This window comes from Equus caballus, chromosome 16 (assembly GCF_041296265.1).
Source record: "Equus caballus isolate H_3958 breed thoroughbred chromosome 16, TB-T2T, whole genome shotgun sequence".
In the NCBI taxonomy this organism is placed as follows: Eukaryota; Metazoa; Chordata; class Mammalia; order Perissodactyla; family Equidae; genus Equus; species Equus caballus.
This window is the reverse complement of record NC_091699.1, coordinates 11,350,522-11,370,610: the sequence shown is the minus strand read 5'-3', so window position 1 is coordinate 11,370,610 and position 20,089 is coordinate 11,350,522. Positions and strand designations below refer to the sequence as shown.

General features: G+C 49.5%; 1 protein-coding gene across 2 annotated transcripts in view; it reads right to left on the bottom strand.

The window, feature by feature from the left end:
- The window catches only part of PODXL2 (podocalyxin like 2), a 40,363-nt gene extending 21,251 nt beyond the window's left edge, over positions 1 to 19,112 (bottom strand). For both annotated transcript variants that reach the window (XM_070237131.1, XM_023619855.2), the window contains exons 1-2: positions 18,956 to 19,112; positions 12,363 to 12,641 (exon numbers count right to left, since the gene is read on the bottom strand). In XM_070237131.1, the coding sequence (XP_070093232.1) occupies positions 12,363 to 12,641; positions 18,956 to 19,025 (349 nt within the window). In that variant the 5' untranslated portion in view covers positions 19,026 to 19,112. The remainder of the gene's footprint in view (positions 1 to 12,362; positions 12,642 to 18,955) is intronic.
- Positions 19,113 to 20,089: the final 977 nt, after the last annotated feature.

The following is a 20,089-nucleotide window of genomic DNA, read 5'->3' as shown; positions in this document are numbered from 1 at the left end:
CCCGTCTCCCACCGAGCCTCCCCTGTCCAGCCTCCCATCTCCAGGGACTGGACAGGCCACTAAACAATGCTCACTGGTGCTTGGAATCAGCAGGGTTTTTCCTACTTCTTTACCACCTCTCAGCATCCAAAATTATTCCTTTTCCTTTTTCTGCGTGACCTCAGTTTATCAACCGTATGGCCTTGGACACGTTACTTAACCCCTGTGTGTTTCCTTTTCCTTATACATAAAATAGTAACAGCACCTGGCACACAGGGCTGTGGTCAGGATGCAATGAGATTAAACCTGGACACAGCCCATGGTACAGAGCATATTCCTCCAAATCCTCCACCCATTATTGTCATTAAAGGAATTTTTACATTGTAAAACCATAAGAGGAAAAGCAGCACTCTTCTGGAAGACGGCTCCCCAGGACGAGGGGCAGGATAAGCACAGGAGTGATAAGTCAGAGAGAATCCAGGAGAGGGCAGGGTGGGAAAGCACTGATCGTCTACTGACGAGTCTAGACATGATCCGAACATCAGAAACGCCAGAAACAAGACCCAATGGGGGCACAGACTATGAACCAGAGGTGTGACAGGAACCCGGCCATGAGCACCTGTGGGACAGAGTCAATGGGATGAAAATGGGGGTCCCAGGCAGTGGGTAGTGGGACTGGACTCACATACGAATGTAGACTAATGAGTAAAGAAACCAAGTTTTATCCAAGAGCAGAACCATGCTATGATGGACTGAGACAGACAACAGCACTTCTATGACGCTTCCTGCCAAAGCACAGAACCTGAATCTAATCATGGGGACACACCAGACAACTGAAATTGACAGGTACTCTACAAAATAACGGACCCACCTGCTTCAAAAATGTCAAGGTCATCAAAGGCAAAGAAAGACCGGAGAATTTTCCAGAATAAAAAAGACAAAAGAGACATGACAACTAAATGCAGTACGTGATCCTGGACTGGAAAAAATAATGTTTTCTCTTTTGCTATGGAGGACAGTACTGGGGAAACTGGCAAAGCTTGAATAAAATTTTTAATCATAGGGGCCGGCCCGGTGGCATAGCAGTTAAGCTCCCACGTTCCGCTTCGGCGGCCCGGGATTCACCAGTTCGGATTCCTGGTGCAGACATGGCACTGCTTGGCAAGCCATGCTGTGGCAGGCATCCCACACATAAAGTAGAGGAAGATGGGCATGGATGTTAGCTCAGGGCCAGTCTCCCTCAGCAAAAAGAGGAGGATTGGCAGCAGTTAGCTCAGGGCTAATCTTCCTCAAAAAAAAAAAAAATTAATTATATAATAGTATCGCTATCAATGTCAATTTCCTGATTTTGATCATTGTACTATGGTTTGTAAGAGAATGTCTTTGTTCTTAAGAAATACACACTGAAGTATTTATGGGTAAAGGAGCATCATGTCTGCAACTTACTGTCAAATAGTTTAGAAAAAAATTATATGTCTAAACGTTCAGAAACACATACACAGAATAATAAAGCAAATGTGGCAAAATGTTAACAATAGGGGAAACTGAGTGAAGAGTACATGGGAATTATTCTTTCCATCAATTTGGAATTATTTTTCAACAAGCAGTTAGAGAGAATCACTTTAACTGCTGCCTAGGGAACATGCTTGAGCCACCAGGAGAGCCGAGAGTCGAGGCGGGGACAGGGCAGGCCGTCCCAGACGAAGAGCTCCAGAACACAGTGAACAGTCCTGGTGGACGGGGAGGAGAGTGCTGCTCCCACTCTGGGGTCCTGGGAGGGAAGACCAGGCCACAAGGGACTTGCGACATGGAGAGTGGAGGAGAAGTCTCGGCACACTTTGGAGGGGAAAAAGGAGTAAATTGGCAACGGAGGAAGAGAAAATAAGAAGTGAGCTAGAGCAGGAGAAGGAGTCGGGTGGAGATGAGAGACTAAAGAAAGGGAGGAGAGGACAGCACCAACGAGGGGCAGGAGGAGGGACGGTCGCCTCTCTAGGTAAGGCAGGCCCGCTCCCAGGCTGCTGCCACGGAGAGGTGCGACTCCACACAGGGGGAGCCGTCCTGCTTAGTGCCGAGCTCCTGCCCTCCTATTCCTCTACTTCAGGCATCCGGAGTCGCGACAGTAGAGTCCCACAAAGCCCAAAAGCCTGTCTAGGGCAAAGAAGAGCCTACAGAGCACTTACCACAAGCCCCATACCTGGACACAGGTGTGAACCAGCAGAGATGCCCAGGAGACATGTTAGAGATGCATCAAAGTCGGTCCAGGCCCGTCCCTGTCCCCAGGAGGGTAGCAACAGCTGGGGCACCAAAGAGATGAGAAGGGTCCCCCACAGCTCAGGCCCTCTGGGGGAGGCTCCAGCTTGGTCTCAAAGTATGGAAGGTCAAGGAGAGGCTGAAGTGCAATGGGACTCAGAAGACAGGTAGTGCTGTCCCCTGACTGTCCGGGAGACACCAGAGGACCACCCTTGGCCAGCACCTTGCCCCTTAGGCTCATCAACCCTCCTCCCTGAAACCCCCAGCAACAGCGCTGTGAAGTTGCAGTGCCCCCTGGTGGCTGTCATTGGAAACTACACCTTCCTCAGAGCCTCGGGGAAAATCCAGTCTCCAAATCCCAGACGCGGTATTTTATTGGTAAACAGGGGCCCTGTGAGATCAAAGGGCCCACTGCCCTCCTTTCACAGATGAGGAAACAAAAGCTTGGAGAGGGAAGGATGCTCGCTCTGTGAAGCTAGGCTTGTCCTAGTTGTAAAGCTGTCAGACTCAGGCTCACGTGTCAGGCCAGCACCCGGGCTTGGCTTCAGACGCGGAGAGGAGCACCCCGACGGCAGGCGCTTCGCCTCTCCCATCCATCTGCCCAGTCTCTTTAAAGCTGGCCTTGAATCACCAGACCGGCGGACACTAAAGAGCCAGGGCCAAGCTCCAGAGTTCTGCAGGCAGGGGAAGGAACTCTGGGTGCCCCTTGCCTTGGCAAAGGGCCACTGGCCTATAGGCTGGGCAAACCCACTCTTCTGAGACTGAGACTAAGATGAATGCAAAACAGTCGCCTAAGGGAGGCACTCTCTTCTCCCCAGGGCAACCTCTTAAAGTCACACCACATGTCTCACACTCCTTTGAGCTTTCCACACAACCTGGCTCCCAGCAGGAGCACCTGTGGGCAGGTGTTACTGTAACAGGACTCCAGGAGTCGAGGGTCCTGAGATCAAAGGGACCTGGGAGGTGACCTGATGGCCTCTGCACTCTGGCAGGTGACTGGTGAGTCTTGGACAGATGGACTGGCAATCCTCTTCAGGGGCATGTCTTGGCCTCCTTAGAAAGGCATTTCTGTGTTGTTGGCTTTTTTTCTCCCTAATTTCCTTAAACCCAATTGTGATGGTTTGGTTACAACTGAAGCCCGTTTCTGCTTTATCTACTAAATGAGGAACACTGGAAAGCAGCTCCCTCAGGAAACAATCCTACATGTTCTCTTAGGTGTCCCAATTCAGCCTCTTCTTCTGGGCTAAATGACCATAATTATTCCTTGTTCTCAACCCCACTGTCATTCTTCTTCTTCTCTTGCAAAAACTCTAGATCGCCAGTTTTAAGAGTGGTTACAAAATCAAGAGAGTAGGTACACAATAAATATTTGCTGAAAGCTGAGCAAGATTCACCAACTAGAGGCTAACTGAAGCAAAATGCAAAGTCAGGTTTCTCGACTCACGCCACATCATTTCAATGGGTCACAGCACTGAGCTGCGTTCTGCCCCTGTGACCTGAGGTGGCAGCTCAGAGGCAGCTGGGGGTCACTGTGAAGTCCCAGGTCTCTGGACAACTTGGATTCGCCAAGCTTTTTTTTTCCTTTTAATCTCACTGTGGTGCTGGCCTCTGTTCCCTAAATAGATCATGTTGCATTTTTTTCCCTCTTATATTTCATCACAGTTTTCTAGGTCTCTTCCCCGAATTTATCAAGGTCACACTGGACTTTATTTCTGCCTTCCAAGGTAGCCATAATCTCGTGGATGACCTTCAGCATCAGCTGAACTTTTCTTTTTAAGCTTGGCCCTGAGCTAACATCTGTTGCCGATCTTTGCTGCTGTCGTCGTTTTAATTCTCCTTCTCCCCGAAGCCCCACAGTACACAGTTGTATATTCTAGTTGCAGGTCCTTCTGGTTCTGCTATGTGGGACGCTGCCTCAGCGTGGCCTGATGAGCAGTGCCGTGTCCGCGCCCAGGATCCGAACCAGCAAAACCCTGGGCCACCGAAGCAGAACACGTGAATTTAACCGCTTGGCCACGGGGCCAGCCCCTCAGCTGAAATATTAATGAACTGATTCCTCTGTTAAGATATGGAATTAAAACAGGCATCAGGGCCAGTGGCCTTGAAAGATCACTGTAAATGTCCCTTTAGGTTAATGTCAAATCACTGAAAGCTGTCCCCTGAGTGCTGTCCTACAGACACTTACTCAGCCGAGTGAATACGAAACACTCACTAAATTCATAATACATCTGTATGAAACAGAGGTGCAAGGCAAGCTTTTGGTGTAATTTAAAACGACATGTGTATGTGTGTGTGTGTGTGAGGAAGACTGTCCCCAAGCTAACATCTGTGCCCATCTTCCTCCATTTTATGTGGGATGCCCCCACAGCGTGGCCTGACCCTGAGATCCAAACCTGTGAACCCCCGGCCACAGAAGCAGAGTAATGAATTTAACCACTACACCACTGGGCCAGCCCCTAAAATAACTTTTTAATGGTCAACCTCAGTAGTCATCAAAGAAATGCAAATTAAAGAAAATGATAAATTTTTTGGACTGCCGACTTGACAGTATATGTTTATATTTAAGGATAAAACCTGGTGTTGGATCAGTGCAGGAAACAGGCACTCAATCTGTGCTGATGAGAATGGAAATTGGGCCACATTGTGGGGGGAGGGGATGAATGAAAAGCTTTGAAAACAAACGTTCTGGATCTACAATTTCACTTCTGGAAATGCATCCTAAGGAAGCAATTAAGGATGCTCATAAAGATTTGGTTTTAAGCATTCCCATCACAGCACAGTTCACATAACGAAAGACTGGGAACGACCCAGCTTTCACACAGCAGGGACTGAAGGAATGGCAGCTGGTCCATACCTGGGACGCTATTTCAGCCTTAATGGAGGGTGAAGAGGTGCATCTGCTGGCTTGGAAAGATGTTGGTGAGTGAAACAGCAAGATCTGTATACTGTAATTACATTTTTATAAAAGCATATTTTATGTATTTCCCGTATGGGAAAAAAGTCCAGAAAGATATTATACACCAAAATGTTAACATTTGCTAACTCTGGGTTATGGGATTATAAATGGTTTTTATATTCATCTTTTAACTTGTTTTCATTTTCTAATTTTCCTATGATGACATTTATTACTAGCTTAAAATAAAAATACAGGGCTTTTTTTTCTTGGTGTCTAGGTGAAAGTGCTTCCGTCAGCTGGCCCTCCTCTTAGGAAACGTGCCTAACATGTGAGCAGACCCACAAGGTCCAATCATGCTAGCAGATGCAAGCTCCACAAGGATTCACTGCATGGAAACCATGTCAGGCCCCGGCAGGCAGCTGCTTTGAAGATGTGGTTTCTCCAAATTCATTACAGGCCGCAGTAATAAAAGTAGTCTAATGGATGATTTCATTAGAAATCTCCTCTCTACGGAAGGAGCAGATCTGGAAGCAGACTCAGAATCGAGATTCAGCTCTGCCACTTACTACCTATGTAATTTAGTGCCACTTCTAAACCTCTCTAAGTGAGCTTCCTTAGCTATAAAACAGAGATACTAATCATGCCTGCTTTTATAGATTTCACTGGATGCTTTGAGAAAAAAAAAATCATGTGAAAATAATTTATAAAATACAAGCACTTTAGGAACATTCCTTACTCAAGTAGAAATGCCCAACCATCATTTCATCCCCTCTTTCTGTTAATGGCATCCCAATTCTCCTTTGGGGGGAACTCCTCCCCTCTTCTTGGTGCAGGAGTGTGGGGCCCTGCCCCCTGGCTTTGGGGGGCTCCAGACCCACTCTGGCCCAGTCAGAGAATACCATCCCCGTGGCCTTAGGATTCATTCAGAGATGGGCTCAGGACCCAGACGAGACTAATGAGCCACCACGTGAGACTTTTCCGGAAGTGCTGGGGAAGCAGAGTTCTCTCTCTGCTGGGGTTGTGAAGTGAAAGACGAATGAGACTGGACTTACCGGGGTCTCTCTAAGCATACCCATAGGAACAGCCTGCCCAGGAGTGAAGCCAACGAGGGAAGGCAAGGCACAGTGGAGCAAGGCAGGCTCTGATGCCCGGTTTCAACACCTGGACCCACCTGCCGGGAGCCAGAAACCTATCCCTGGACCCTGCGGTTACCAACCAATAAATGCCCCCTTTCCTCACAGGCCTGTGAGCCTGTATGAGTTGGGATTCTACAATTTGCCAACCCCCAAAACTTATCCCTTTTCTTGTAGAACACTAATTAGCTTGTTCACTAGGAAAATTAAAACTGCATGCAGAGATTTTTATTAAGGAGATTGGAAAATGAAAGGGAAGGAGGGTGACAGCAGGGACAGTCTTGGGATGAACAGGTAACCCAGGAAACTATTCTTATCCATTAACAATTTTTTTGTGTGTTAGGAAGGCTGGCCCTGAGCTAACATCTGTTGCCAATCTTCCTCTTTTTACTTGAGGAAGATTGTTGCTGAGCTAACATCTGTGCCAACCTTCCTCTGTTTTGTATGTGGGAGGCCGCTACAGCATGCTTTGATGAGCAGTGCGTAGGTCCCCGCCCAGGATCTGAACCCACGAACCCCAGGCCGCCAAAGCAGAGTCTGCAAACTTAACCACTACACCACTGGGCTGGCCCCCAATCAGGAACAATTTTGCGTGAATTAACTGACCGGGCTTTAAGTTGGCTTGATGCCAGCTGGTGGAGTATTGATTTACATTCCACTTCTTTCTCCCTACTTTGTTGAGACCACTCTTTTCACCCGAAATGTCAGAGAATCATATTACTATTTTTTATTTTTATTTTTCAGTAAATTTTTCTTTCTTCATTTGCTGGGAAAGATTCACCCTGAGGTAACATCTGTTGCGAATCTTCCTCTTTTCTTTTTTTCCTTCTCAAAGCCCCAGCACACAGTTGTACATCCTAGTTGCAGGTCCTTCTAGTTCTTCTAATGTGGGACACTGCCACAGCATGGCTGATGAGTGGTGCTAGGTCTGCACCCAGGATCTAAACTGGTGAACCCTGGGCCGCCGAAGCAGTGTGTGTGAACTTAACCACCTGGCCACAGGGCCAGCCCCTCATATTATTTTAAAGCTGGAAAAGACTTCAATCTATCATCCCCAAGGCCTCACTTACAGATGAAGAGACTGAAGCCATGATTAGAAAAGGAATCTACTCAAGCCACACTACTTGTCACTGGCCAGGCAGAAAGCCCACCAGCTGTTCTTACCAGCGGACCCCTGAGGATCACAGCTACAGAAGGAGAAGGAAGGCACCAGCTCTGGTTTTTGTGGGCCCAACAAACCAGACATGAGACGTATTACAAGGCACTGATAACAATAAAACGCATTGGCTTCCTCTCTGACACGTCCACCTGTGTGCTCCCATGGCAAGAGCCCAGGGCACCACTGCTCAGGAAACACTGATTCCTCACTCAGCTCTCTGCACACAAGCCATGTGACCTTGGGTCAAGCTCTTAACCTCTCTTGGCCTCAGTTTCATCATTTGTGAAGCAAAGACAATACCCGCTGCCTTGATGACCTCACAGAGTGGTTGTAAAGCTCAAATGAGCTAACCAAAGAGAAAATCCTATAACAAATGGTGATAAGTACTATACAAAACATTAGACACTACTGCTAGTCTCTAGTAAAGTCACTGAGCTGAGAGGCAACAGAACAGAAAGAGCCCCGGCTTTGGAGGCTGACAACTTGGGTTCGAATCCTGGTTCTTAGACTTATCAGCTGGGCTGCTACCCAAACTCTCTAAGCCTCAGTTTGTCAGCTGGTCAAATGGGAATAACAATACATACTTAAAGGTTTCTGTGAAGATTCAATGAGACAGTAAACTAAAACACCCAACACAGCGCCTGGCATACACCAGTGTCCAATACATGGGCAGATATCACGGTTACCAAAAGGGCACCTGCTCAGAGACCAGCCCCTCTGCAGCATGGCTCTCAGCAGTCACTGCACTGCTGCAGGGCGTCATCCAGGTCCCCAGGGCCACGTTAGCATGGCACTTAGCATGGTCACCCTGAACTCTGGACAGACTCCTCACCCAGGCGAGCCCTCTGAAGGTTCTTTCGGTCCCCTCTGACATGAGGAGAAAACCCCAAGAGGCGATGCCCTCCTTCCTTCCAGAGAACTCCTAGAAGGAGGTCTCTGACTTTAGGGTCAGGAGCAGAAGAGTGCAGTGGGGAACGGCACACACCGTCCTCTCTGGGCTGCCTCCCCACACAAATCAGCCTGACACCCTGAACACCTTCTGTCTCTGTCATGTCCTAAGAGCGTATTATCAAGATGCTGTGAGAAAACAGAAGCAGGAACGACTAGCTTAACTTCAGGGTCACTGTCAGCACACAGAGACGTCCCCTCTGGGCAGATGAATCAGAAAAAGGTGCTCCTTCCATCCAGCCCACTGCCTGGTGAGTGGTGCCCAGGCTGGACTTCAGCCCCAGCTCACACGCTCAGCGAGGCACCCCTGGACGGGGCACCACCAGCACAACCGTCTGCAGTGGTCCTGCTCACCAAGCAGAGCTGAAAGGGCCTCTCACAGGCTATGTCTTTTGAGCTGGGTGTTGAAGGATGACTACAAGTGAGTAGGCAGTTGGGATGCAGAAGAGCACCCCAAGCAGACGGGACAGAAGTGTGGGCATCACAGCTTCGGGAACCAGCCCATGCCACTGTCAAGAAGACATGATTCTCCACCCAGCTCCATCCCACACCAGGTGTGACCTTGGGCAAAGCACTTAACTTCCCTGTGCATCAGCTCCATGGGTGCCAAGCAGGAAGGATGACAGGCTAATTAAATGACATAGGTTGGAGAAGAGGAGGAGATGAGGCCAGAGGAGACACTGGGGCCAGACTGTCAAGAGCATTTTCTGCAATACTAAGGCCTTTAGCCTTCATTCTGTGGGTACTGCTTTTTCACAAATCACCGTGGGGGTGCTGGAGAACAGACTGGCCTGAGGGAAGGTAAGGGCTGTGGGCGAGCAGATCAGTCCGAAGAGGAGCAACGAGGGAGCCTGGACAGAAGCAGCTCTCCCTCCACCTCCCCCTCCGCACCCCTTGCCATTCCCCTTGTAGGACACTCGGTCCCGCCTCAGTCCATCAGGTGTGTAAAGCAGAGATGAGGAAACAGCCGTGTTGTGGGGCTGGGTGAGGAGAAAGAACATATGCAAGTGCCCATTATGTAGCTTGTATTCAACAAATGATGGCTATTTTTATTATTAAGAGACCTAGAGAAGCCAATGGGAAAAGAAGAGATGAAATGAGAGAAGGGAAACGAAACAACTGGCGTGGGCAGGGAGCAAATCTGAGTTTCTCAAAGCCTAAGGATGCCCCCCGGGCCTGAGGGGGTCCCAGGTGACCCTGATGCTTTCTGACCAAGGCTCCCTGCGTGCCCGCTTGTCATACTAGACTCTCTCGAGTCTGAGCAAAGGAAAAGCCCAGAGACAGATCCCAGGACTTCAAACTGTCCAGCACAAGGTAGAAACGGATTTCTTTTCAATGATGAGAAGACAGATTTCTCAATGTACGCTGTTGCAGCAACAGATTATCTGGATTGGGGAAGGGAATCAGAGCCTGACCTCACACCACACACCAAAATAAATCAAAGCGAGAATAAGCAGTTACACATAAAAATTTAAGCAGAAAACAGTGGAAAAAAATAAAGATGTCTATATCTCAGGGAAGGAAGGCTTTTCTAAATATAAAGCAAGAAAAACACATAGAAATACTTAAAAACATTTCAAAAGAAAGACTGTCCAAGCCCATAAAAAATTTATTTATGTCAAAAATTACTATAAAAATAAAAGTAATTGATAAACTGGAAAAATGTTTTCTATATGGCAGAGAAAAGGTTAGTATCCTTTTTATATGAAGACTTGTGCAATGGTAAAAATAATTAAAGCCTCAATAGAAAAAAATGGAAAAGTAATAATAACAGCTAATATTGACAGAGTCCTTCTGATGCACCAACACCGTGCTAAGCACTTTAAATGTACTATTGCATTTAAACCTCACGACCCTAGGATACCATTTCCTACACGAGAAAACTGAGCCTGTCACTCGCCAAAAACCCCACAGCTGTTCAACGGCAGCGCTGGAACTTTGGAATCTGCCCAACTCCAAAGCCTGCTCTTAATCACACTCTGCAAATGGAAAAGCAGCACTGTAACGGTCAGAGTCTGTATACTCAGTATACACACGTATATGCACATATACAACTGCTCTCAGTCACACTCTGCTGCAAATGGAAAAGCAGCACTGTAACGGTCAGAGTCTATATACTCAGTATACACACGTATATGCACATATATAACTTAAAATTTACTAATAATCAAAGATCATCATAATTTTGCCTATCAAACCGAGAAAGATTTTTAAATGACACAACTTCACTGGTGGGAAGTGACAAAAAAACTGGCATTTATCCCACCTGTGGTGGGTATGCAAACTGGGACAACCTTTCCGGGTGCTAATTTGGAAACATTTAACAAAAGCCTCTGCAAAGATTCACACCCTTTGCCTCAGACATGCTCCACCCCTCCAGATCCACTCTCCCTTGTCTACCCTGCCCTCCTCCCCAGGAGACTAACCCTGTGAATTACACCAAGAGGTCACGTCCCTGCTTCCTGACGGGACTCCTTGGCAGAGGCAGGGGCAGGAGAATGGGAGGGACTCCCACAGGAGATGGGAGGAGAGGGGGTCGAGGATTTACGCTCCTGGTTTCTTCCCTGTGGGGTCACTGCTCTCGTCAGGGCCGCCCGCCCTCCACCACTCCATCCCTGCAGGCTCCTTTCACTGACCCTACCCTGTGTCCCTCTGGGTGTAGGGGCACTGAACGCTCTGCTGCCGCTGGCCCTGGATTCCTCTGTGGTTTGCCTGTCCCCCGCCCATAGCTTTACAAATAAACCCTCCTTGGATTATCTTAATTTGATTGTCTTCTGTTTCTGAGTGGGATATTGACAGACACATCTTTAGACCCAGCAACTTTATTCTAGAAATTTATCCTAAGGAAACAATCAGAAAAGTGCAAAAAATATATAAGGATATTTGTAGCAGCATTAAAACTGGAAACAACCTAAATATGCAACAATAGGGAACTGGTTTGATACTATGTAGTCATTAAAAATCAGGTTATAAAAGAACATTTAATGATGCAGAAATATATTTCTGAAATGTTTTAAGTGAAAACATTATGTCCCCTGATTCCAATTTTGCATATAAAAGTGACCTGAGGGACGTATCCCAAGCTATTAGCAGTAATTATCTCTCAGTAGTGAGATCATGGGTGGATTCTATTTTCTTCTTTGTATTGTTTCTGTATTTTTCATATTTTCTACAATTTTCATGTACTATTTTTATAATCAGAGAACATAAATACAAAACATTCTATATTTTAAAAAGAAAAATTAGGGCTAAATTCTGTAACGCCCTCCCCATGTGCATGTGCATGCACACAATGTGACAGCCCAACATCTAAAAATGGGCTCCTGCCGGCCAAGAACACTGACACAGCTGCTGAAGCGAGAAACGCTGCGAGCGCGCTCTGCCGCATCTGTAATCAGCCCGTGGCTGCCGCATTCTGGCTGAGCCTCAGCTTCAGGCTGGCTTTGGGCCCCACAAGTTCGTGAGCCACACTCTGCAAACCCAGAAACCAGCTCTGCTGTATGACTGAGGGAAGGGTAATTAGAATGCCTTGATGGGTGTCAGAGAGACCTACGGAGGGACATAGGATCTGCTGACTTCTGGGAACCTTCAACAGAGACAATACAGCCCAGTAGGCGGGGAAAACCACCAAATAAAACCCTAGGCCTCGGAATGATCCAGGCTTGAATCGTGACTGAACATCTGAACAGCTGTGGGACCTTAGGCGTCCTTTAACCTTCCATGGCTCTGTTTTCTCATGTTTAAGAGGGGGATAATATTATTTATCTCGCAGGCTATTAGTACTATATTGAACTATATGAGCACAGAATACTCAGTAAACAGCAGTGAATACTAAAGAGAAAAGGGCCTCCTTGGCCAATAAGACACTGGGAATCCCAGCAACCTGGCTCTGCTGTGCGTGGGCAGCGGCACAGGCAAAGCCAGTGGGGAGAGAGGAGAGACGTGACTCGAGACACCCAGCTGTGATCAGCACCTACTCCCAGGCAAGAAGAGCTACCTGCAGTGGGGCCCAGGTCCAGACTTGAGTCATTCAGCTCCTCCTCCTCCTCCCAGAAGTACTGTGGTGGCTGGAGAATGCGAGACTCTTCGCTCTCTTCACTGGGGAAGCCCGAGCCAGGGGCTCCCAGGCCAGCTCCCAGCCCCATGGCCTCACTGGGCTCCTCTGAGTCCAGCGGCTCCAGCCCAGTGGGCAGCAGGAGGTCCAGCAGGGAGGTGGAGGTGAGGCCCTCTGGGCCAGGCTCATCAGACCCAGCTGTGCACGTGCCCAGGGATGCTCCTGCACAGACACGAAAGCCAGACAGTTAGGAGAGCTGGAGAGGACAGAATGGCACGGAGTAAAGACACATCTCCTACAACAAGGAACCCAGGGGTGGGGTGGGAGCTTTGGAGGAACTGACTAACTCAGCATCCGCTGGGCATTTGTCCACTCAGTAACGTCTACTGAGTATCCTCTTCTTCCCCACGACTATGTTAGGTGCTGGGGGCACAAATGTAGTGAAGACAAGGTCCCTGTTTTTAAGGACCTTGTGTGGACACTGTTTCCCAGGCTTCTATCCTACACTGAAAATTTCCCCAAACTGCAGAATGTGATTTTCTATTTGAGCAATTCAGTATCCTAAACACAGTCTTTAAAAAACCAGGTGAGGTTACAGGTCAAACTCATCCAGAGTTGGTAACAACATGTTTGTTTAGAATCTTGGATCCCTCTCTCCTAATTTACAAAACAAACAAAAGAACAACAAAAAAACAATAAACTAAAGGGCATCTTTTCGTCCTCTCTCCCACTCCCATTCACTAAGAATAGGAATGCAGCCCTATTTGCCAGTTTCACAACTTAGTTACTAACTTAATTACAAATATTATCAACTTGCTGTATGTCCTCTGGAAAGTTGCCTCTGGGTCTCAGTCTCCTCATCTGAAGCACGAGGAAGGTGGACGAAATGACCTCCAAATTTTCTTTTCCAAGACAAACATTCAGGGAGGCAGGAAAGATGGAATTTCAGGAGTTATTTCCTGCTCTACCCTGCTGTGCACTGTGACCTGGCATGACAGTAGTTCATGAAAACCTTGAGTGATGCTTATAATAAAAGTAAGAGCTAACAGTATTGGAGCAGTGTGCTAAATGCTTTGCCAGCATCATATGAATGTTAATCCTTACAACCACCTCGTGAAGTATCAGGCCATCAGCTTGGCAGTGCCAGCACAGTGACCGGCCCCTGAAGAAAACAGGGGCATTCCAGACTCAGAAATGAGTTCTATCAGAAACAGAGGGAGCATCCAGAGGGTGGTGGAGTCTCTGCACACTGCACCAGTCGGACATGAGTACAAAGATTTAGTTGTGAGGAAAGTACCCTGGGGCAGAGCGAAAGGCGCTAACAAAGTAAAAAGTGTGCAGGAGAGGGAGAAAGAGGCTTGAAATCAGACCCAGAGGGATGCCCTAACAGACAGAACCCAGCTCCCAGGAAGTAGCCTTATGCTCTGGCTTCCGCAGCTGAGTGGTTCTGGGGAAGCCACTTCACCACCAGTGACCCCGGTTTCCTTGTCTGTTAAGCAAGGACAATGCTTCCTACAGCCCTCACAGAGGCATGGACATCAGGTGAGGTAAGCTCCAGGTGGTGCGTGTAAACCACACTATGAAGAGCAGACTATTCTACAAATGTAAGTACCATTGTCCTGGAGAAAGAACAGAGAACTGGGACGTTCTTAGCCAGGAAAAGAGAACATTTAAGAGAAAGCATGGTCAGTATCTTCAAATATATTAAAATAAATAAAAGGTTGATATGAATAATAAAGATCAGAGTTATTCCACGTGGCTTCAAAGAAAAAACTAGGCCTAAAGGGGGAAACAAGGGATGGCATCAGAGCCTCAAAAAGCCCTCACCCAAAAGCTGGTAATGCCCACGGTCACCTGCACCCACCATCCTGAGCCCTACTCCTGCTTCCAGCCTCAGCCTCTGAGAAGCATCCCCAGGCTGCTCTTAGTCTGGGTGAGGTACCACTCCTGTGACTGTGGCCTCTGAACAAATTACTGCCTTCTTCTTGGTGAACTGTAACAGACCATCTTACTACCTCCCTCACTGGACAGTGAGCACGAAGCCAGTGTGTCCCGTGTGTCTGATTCCACCTTGTCATTCCACTGCCTAGACAGTCTCTGAAATATGACAGGGGCTCAATAAATGTTTGAATAAATTAATGAACAAATAAATAACCCTCTTGTTTTACAGATGAAATAACTAAGGCTTCGTGAGATGACAGTCAAAGAGACCGTTAATAGAAGAGCTATAATTAGCTGGTTTCTCCCCACGAAAAGGTCTCGCAGATGCTCCGTGAAGAAAGACTGGAAAGCTATTACTTGCTGGGCTGGGTACCCTTCCCCCAAAGGATACATAAAGGAGGAGAATATCCAAGATAGCCTAATACTTCCTGGGATTTAAGGAGCAAGGAAAGAAGCTAGAGTTGAAGACTAAGAGACACCCCTTCGCTTCTAGCACCCTGCTCAGGGCCACCAGGGCAAACCCAAACCACATGGCAGCTCGAGTGCAGAAATGACTCCTCCTCTTGCAAAAGACCTCAATCAGTAAAGTGGCTCCCTACATTTTCACCAAGAATCCCCTTTATTCATATTTCTGCATGGACCCCATATTTAGAAATATTTCACCTATAAACTGCACTCATTTAATAGTTATTTCCTAATTTTTAAAAAGTTAGTCAGAATCATATCATACGCACTGCCAAGCAGCTACGCCGCCAATTAGAATCGAGCTTGGGCTTTAGGCAGGCTGCAGCGTCCTCGTGGAGGTAAAATCCGCATTAGGCTTTCAGTCACACACAAGAATACGGCCCCCGGAGCTCCTGTTCTGGGCCATGTATTGTGCCAGGCCCTCTCTGGAGATGCAAAGACGAACAGGAGACAGCTTCTGCCCTCCAGGAAACGACCCTTGATCGGGAAACGTAATCTAAGTTTTAAATAAGATACCAGCCGATACTAGAGCCCTACTTTGCAGCAGTGGCATCCCCAGGGTTGGGGGAACCAAACACGAGAAACTAATCTGGAAAAACTCTCGCAGTCCAGGAAGAAGAAGAGTCAATTGATGAGAAATGTTTGTAATAATTAAATAACAAAAATTTTACAGCTTCCCAGGGCACCTGAGCAGCCGACCTTGAGAGGGCCATGAGGTGACACGCTTTATCTCCATACTCCAGTCCAGCAGGTAGGCTGGGAAAGACGTTACTTCAGCCTTGTTAGAAAAGTACAAACTGATTTTCTTTAAGAATTCTTGGAGTTTTACCCTCCACAAAAACACTGGACGGTCAAACATGCATTGCCTCTTCAAAACCTGCGAGCTGCCTGTCAGAGCTGAACTGTGGCGCAGTGGGAGAGCAGTCACTGCCATCCATGCCTTGGTCCAGCATCTCTGGAGCAGCCTGGATCTTGGGAAAACCACGTCCGCCTTCGGGAGAAAAGTCTGACCAGCAGTCCCATCGATGCCCCACGTCCGGGGATAAAACACCTGTTAGTCAGTGAAGCTCTCTGTGCAGAGCGCCATGGTCTGAGTAGGTCGCAGGGTCTATTCCCTGCCATTTCCATGACTCAGGCGAGTTCCTCCATCCTCTGAACCTCTCTCCTCCACCAGCCAAGTGGAGAAGCCACATTCTCCCTCCTCCTCCTCTCCCTCCTTGTCTTCCTTTCCCAACAGTCTGAAAAGAATTAACAGAGATCCTGATAACCTTGCTGAAAAGCTGTGTGTGAAAAAAGGAACCTGGTTTTCATTCCTTCTCCAGTAAACGGTTCCATTTTATTGAAATTATTTTTCCCTATGATGATTATTTTTTCTTTATATAGACCTTGATATTTTCAAAAGCCTTGGCAATGGGTAATTATTTAGAAATTACAAGAGGTTACTTATTTTCAAACTTGCCCACCAAAATAGTAGCTGAGACATAGCCATTCTGTGTATAATTACTCTTGCACTTAATAATTAATCTGCCTTAATTGAGACCCCACCTGATGTAAAATTTCAGAATTACACTCTTTGTGATTGATTTTCTTTTTTTTTCTCCAGCACCTCTAATTTACTTCATCACTCCCAACAGAGAAGGGGAGAGAAAAAGAAGCCACGTGAAAAGCATTCAGGGATCAGCCTGAAAGAATTGAAAATCTGACACAAACAAACTCAGAAAAAGAAGCAAAAGAAGCAGGCTTATATCTCAGGGGAGGGGTTTGGAAAAAACAAGGCCCTAGTAATCCCCATGTTTTATCTCCCCTGCAATCTGCTCCTGATCCAAACATCTTTTTCTGATTTCCACCATCAGCCACACCCCCACCCTTCCCCTCATCAGCAGCTTTGAAGTCCAGATCTCCCTAAGCCCTTGCCAGACACCAATCCGGGAGCTGGCCAGCAGCATCTGTCACACAGCCCCCACACCCTTGAGTGTCAGATACAACAGAAACTGTCTAGCACTGTCATGCTACCACACACACACACTTACGCTTGTGTGCCTGCCTGAGAAACAATGCTGAAGGGTCCTTGTAGAGGTTCCATACAAAGATGTGTGAAAAAGAGACACGGTGCTAGACACACACAAGTTACCCAAGCTCAGGGGTGATAACGTGCACCGTGAAGAGCCTGTGGGGAGAAGGAGGAGGGGGAGAGAGTGGAAGGAACGAAGCTGCCGACAGTAATCCATTGCTAGCCACCTAAGGGCATAGGCAGTTACAGCCACGCACGGGTCCTGACAGATTCTGCTGGCCAGTTCTGGTGTGGCTGTCACACAAAGAAATAGCAGACTAACCAATATTTAATTTTTTTTTTCTTCTCCCCAAAGCCCCCCAGTACATAGTTGCACATTTTAGTTGTGGGTCCTTCTAGCTGTGGCATGTGGGACGCCGCCTCAGCGTGGCCCGACGAGTGGTGCCATGTCCGTGCCCAGGATCCAAACTGGCGAAATCCCGGGCCGCCAAAGTGGAGCACGCGAACTCAACCACTGGGCCATGGGGCCAGCCCCACCAATATTTAATTTAATCCACCTTCTCCCAAAGATGGTTTAAGGTGTGCAAGGATAGAGGCAGGTGTGTGTGAGTGTCTCAGATAAGCACTGAGGGACATTTTTTCTGTGCATACCACTTAGGTCCTTATCCATTCCTGGTGACGGTGGAGAAAACGTACCCTCACTGACCTGAGCCTTCTTGGGAATGCATGCAAGTGAGTGGCCCCTTTTCCCTCCCAGCCATTTTCCCTGGGATTCTGTCACTGTCACCCCATGGCAACGGCCCATCTCATTGCCACCATCAAGCAAAGATTGCTCCTCCCCTCAAGTAGGGACCCTTCACAAGTTTCTCCTTCACTCACAAACATATGCATACCATGTGCCCACGTCTTTGCGGGTTAACCACCTGGGAAGTGCCTGGTAGCCAGTGTCCCATGCACACTCCTACATACACACGCACACACGTCATCCTCCTGGGTGTCCCCTGGAAATAGAGTCACTTAAGGTTATCTGATGTGCCCACATGTATACATGCACACACACACACTCGTCCCAGTACTCCTCTCCACCAACATTAATCACACCTTAACACACGTACTCATGTCTTCCTCTCTCCTCCACTGTGTCGGCCGCCTGAAGAAGCTGTTTAGTCATGTCCTCATTTGACCCTTGCAAATGGCCCTTCTCCCTACCCCCATTCTGCGGTGGTGGCCTCTCTCACAGGCTGTCACAGACCTCGCGCCAGCCCCCACGTACACACCTAAATCCTGTGTCTGCCACTCGGCAGCTGTTCGGCAGGTCTGTCTCTTTCTTCTCACAAGCATATCCATTTCACAATGCTCCCCACCCCACAACCTGTCATCATCCACACACATCGCAATGCCCTTGTGTCGCTGCAGAATGGAAACCACATCTCAGAGGGTCTCTCACACACATCCCTGCATGTCGGCTGGGCAGGAGCTATCCAGCAGTGTCACTGTCACAGAGACCTTTTGGTTGCCATCAAACCTCTTTTTTGTCAGCTCCTAATAAAGTTGCCCAGCACAGTCTAGTACACGCACTCACAATGACACACACCCCCCTCCTGTCCAGCAGCACCCCACACACGTAAACACACCCCCACTGCCGCCGCAGCCGTGTGTAGACGCTCCCTGGCAGTTTGCCCCTGGCAGCCGCAGACGCCCCACGCTCACGTAGTGGCCCCACGGGACCTTTAAAAGCTGTGTCCCCAGCCCTGCGTGCTGTCACGGAGGCTGGCGGGCAGGTCGGTCCCTCTCCCACCCGCGCTCCTGCCCTCCCCGATGCCCCCCGTGCAGAGCCCCAGGAGCGTTGTGCAGGCGCCACGGCCATGCTCCGGGCTCACTCTCCAGGGTGTGTGTGTCGCGCTCACACGCACGCCCCCGCGCCGGGGACCGCTCACACCGAGGCACAAGCGGCGCCCCACGCCCCCAGGCCCCGTGAGCGCGCGCGTGGGGGCGCGCGGCCGCCCAGCCCGACCGCGCTCCCGCGCAGCGCGCCGACCCCTTTGTTGGCGCCGGGAGCTGTCCAGCGCCGCGGCCCGCCCCCGCCGCGGCCCCCCGCCGCCCGCGCGGCCGCACTCACCCCCGGCCAGCAGCAGCAGCAGCGGCGGCAGCAGCGGCGGCAGCAGGGCGGCCCGCAACAGCCGGCCCATGGTGCAGCCGTCGCCGCCCGCAGCCGCAGCGCGCGGCGCCTTGGCCGGCGTCAGGGGCCGCGCGGGCGGCGGCGGCGGCGCGCGGCCTCCCCATTGGCCCGTGCGGCCGTCACTCGCCCCGGCCCCGCCCGGCCGCGTGCCACGGGCGCGCCCCCGCGGAGTCGAGGCGGGCGCGCGGGCAAACGCCCCTCTGCCACAGCCCCCGCGCCCCGCCGGCCAATCAGCGCCGCGGGGGCCCGGAGGGGGCGGGGCCGCGGCCGAGACCAGTGCAGGTCGGGGCCTCGCGCCTTGTACCTCGCGCGTCGCGCCTCGCGCCTCGCACCTCTCACCTGCGGACCGTGGCCACCTGCCCGGGGCACGGCGACAGAGGAGAGCGCCAGCGCCACCCAGTCACCCATGCGCTGGAAGCATTGCCCGCGTGTCCAAAAGGCAGAGAGTGGTCACCTGCATCCTGTGAGGCTGATGACAGGACAGAGGACGCCGAAAAGGGCGTCGCTAGCCGTCCATCAAGGGGCTGAACCGGGCCTCCGGGAGGAGTGGGGTCGGGAGAGGCTCCGTAGGGGCGCTTGAGCGGCGCAGCCTGAAGGGCAAGGTTAGAGGACTTGGCGAAGGCCTGGGCCATGAGGGAGCAAAGAAGCGGACTCAGAGGCCGGCAGTCCGGTGCCCGTCTCTACTTCAGATTGCCTCTGAGACTTTGAGCGAATGTCTTTTCACCTCTTGGCTCCGGTTGCCTCGTCAGTTAAACGAGCACTTTGGGTTATTAGGGCCATGGTTCTTAACTCTTGTTAAGTGGTTTGTCCCTTTTGTCAACTAAAGTTCATCCATGTGCCAAGCACCATGGTAGTGAACAAAACAGGCACAACCTCCGTCCTCAAAGTCTAGTCCAGTGAAGAACGACTCAAAGAAAACCAACCCAATGCGCACATACTCACGTAATTACGATTGTCAGAGGTCGGCTAAGTGTAAGGGGCTATGAGACCATAGAGAAGGGAAGCTTTACACTTGCCTTCCTGAAGAAGCAACATTTAACCTGGCATCTAGAAGGAAGAATGGGTGTTAGGGAG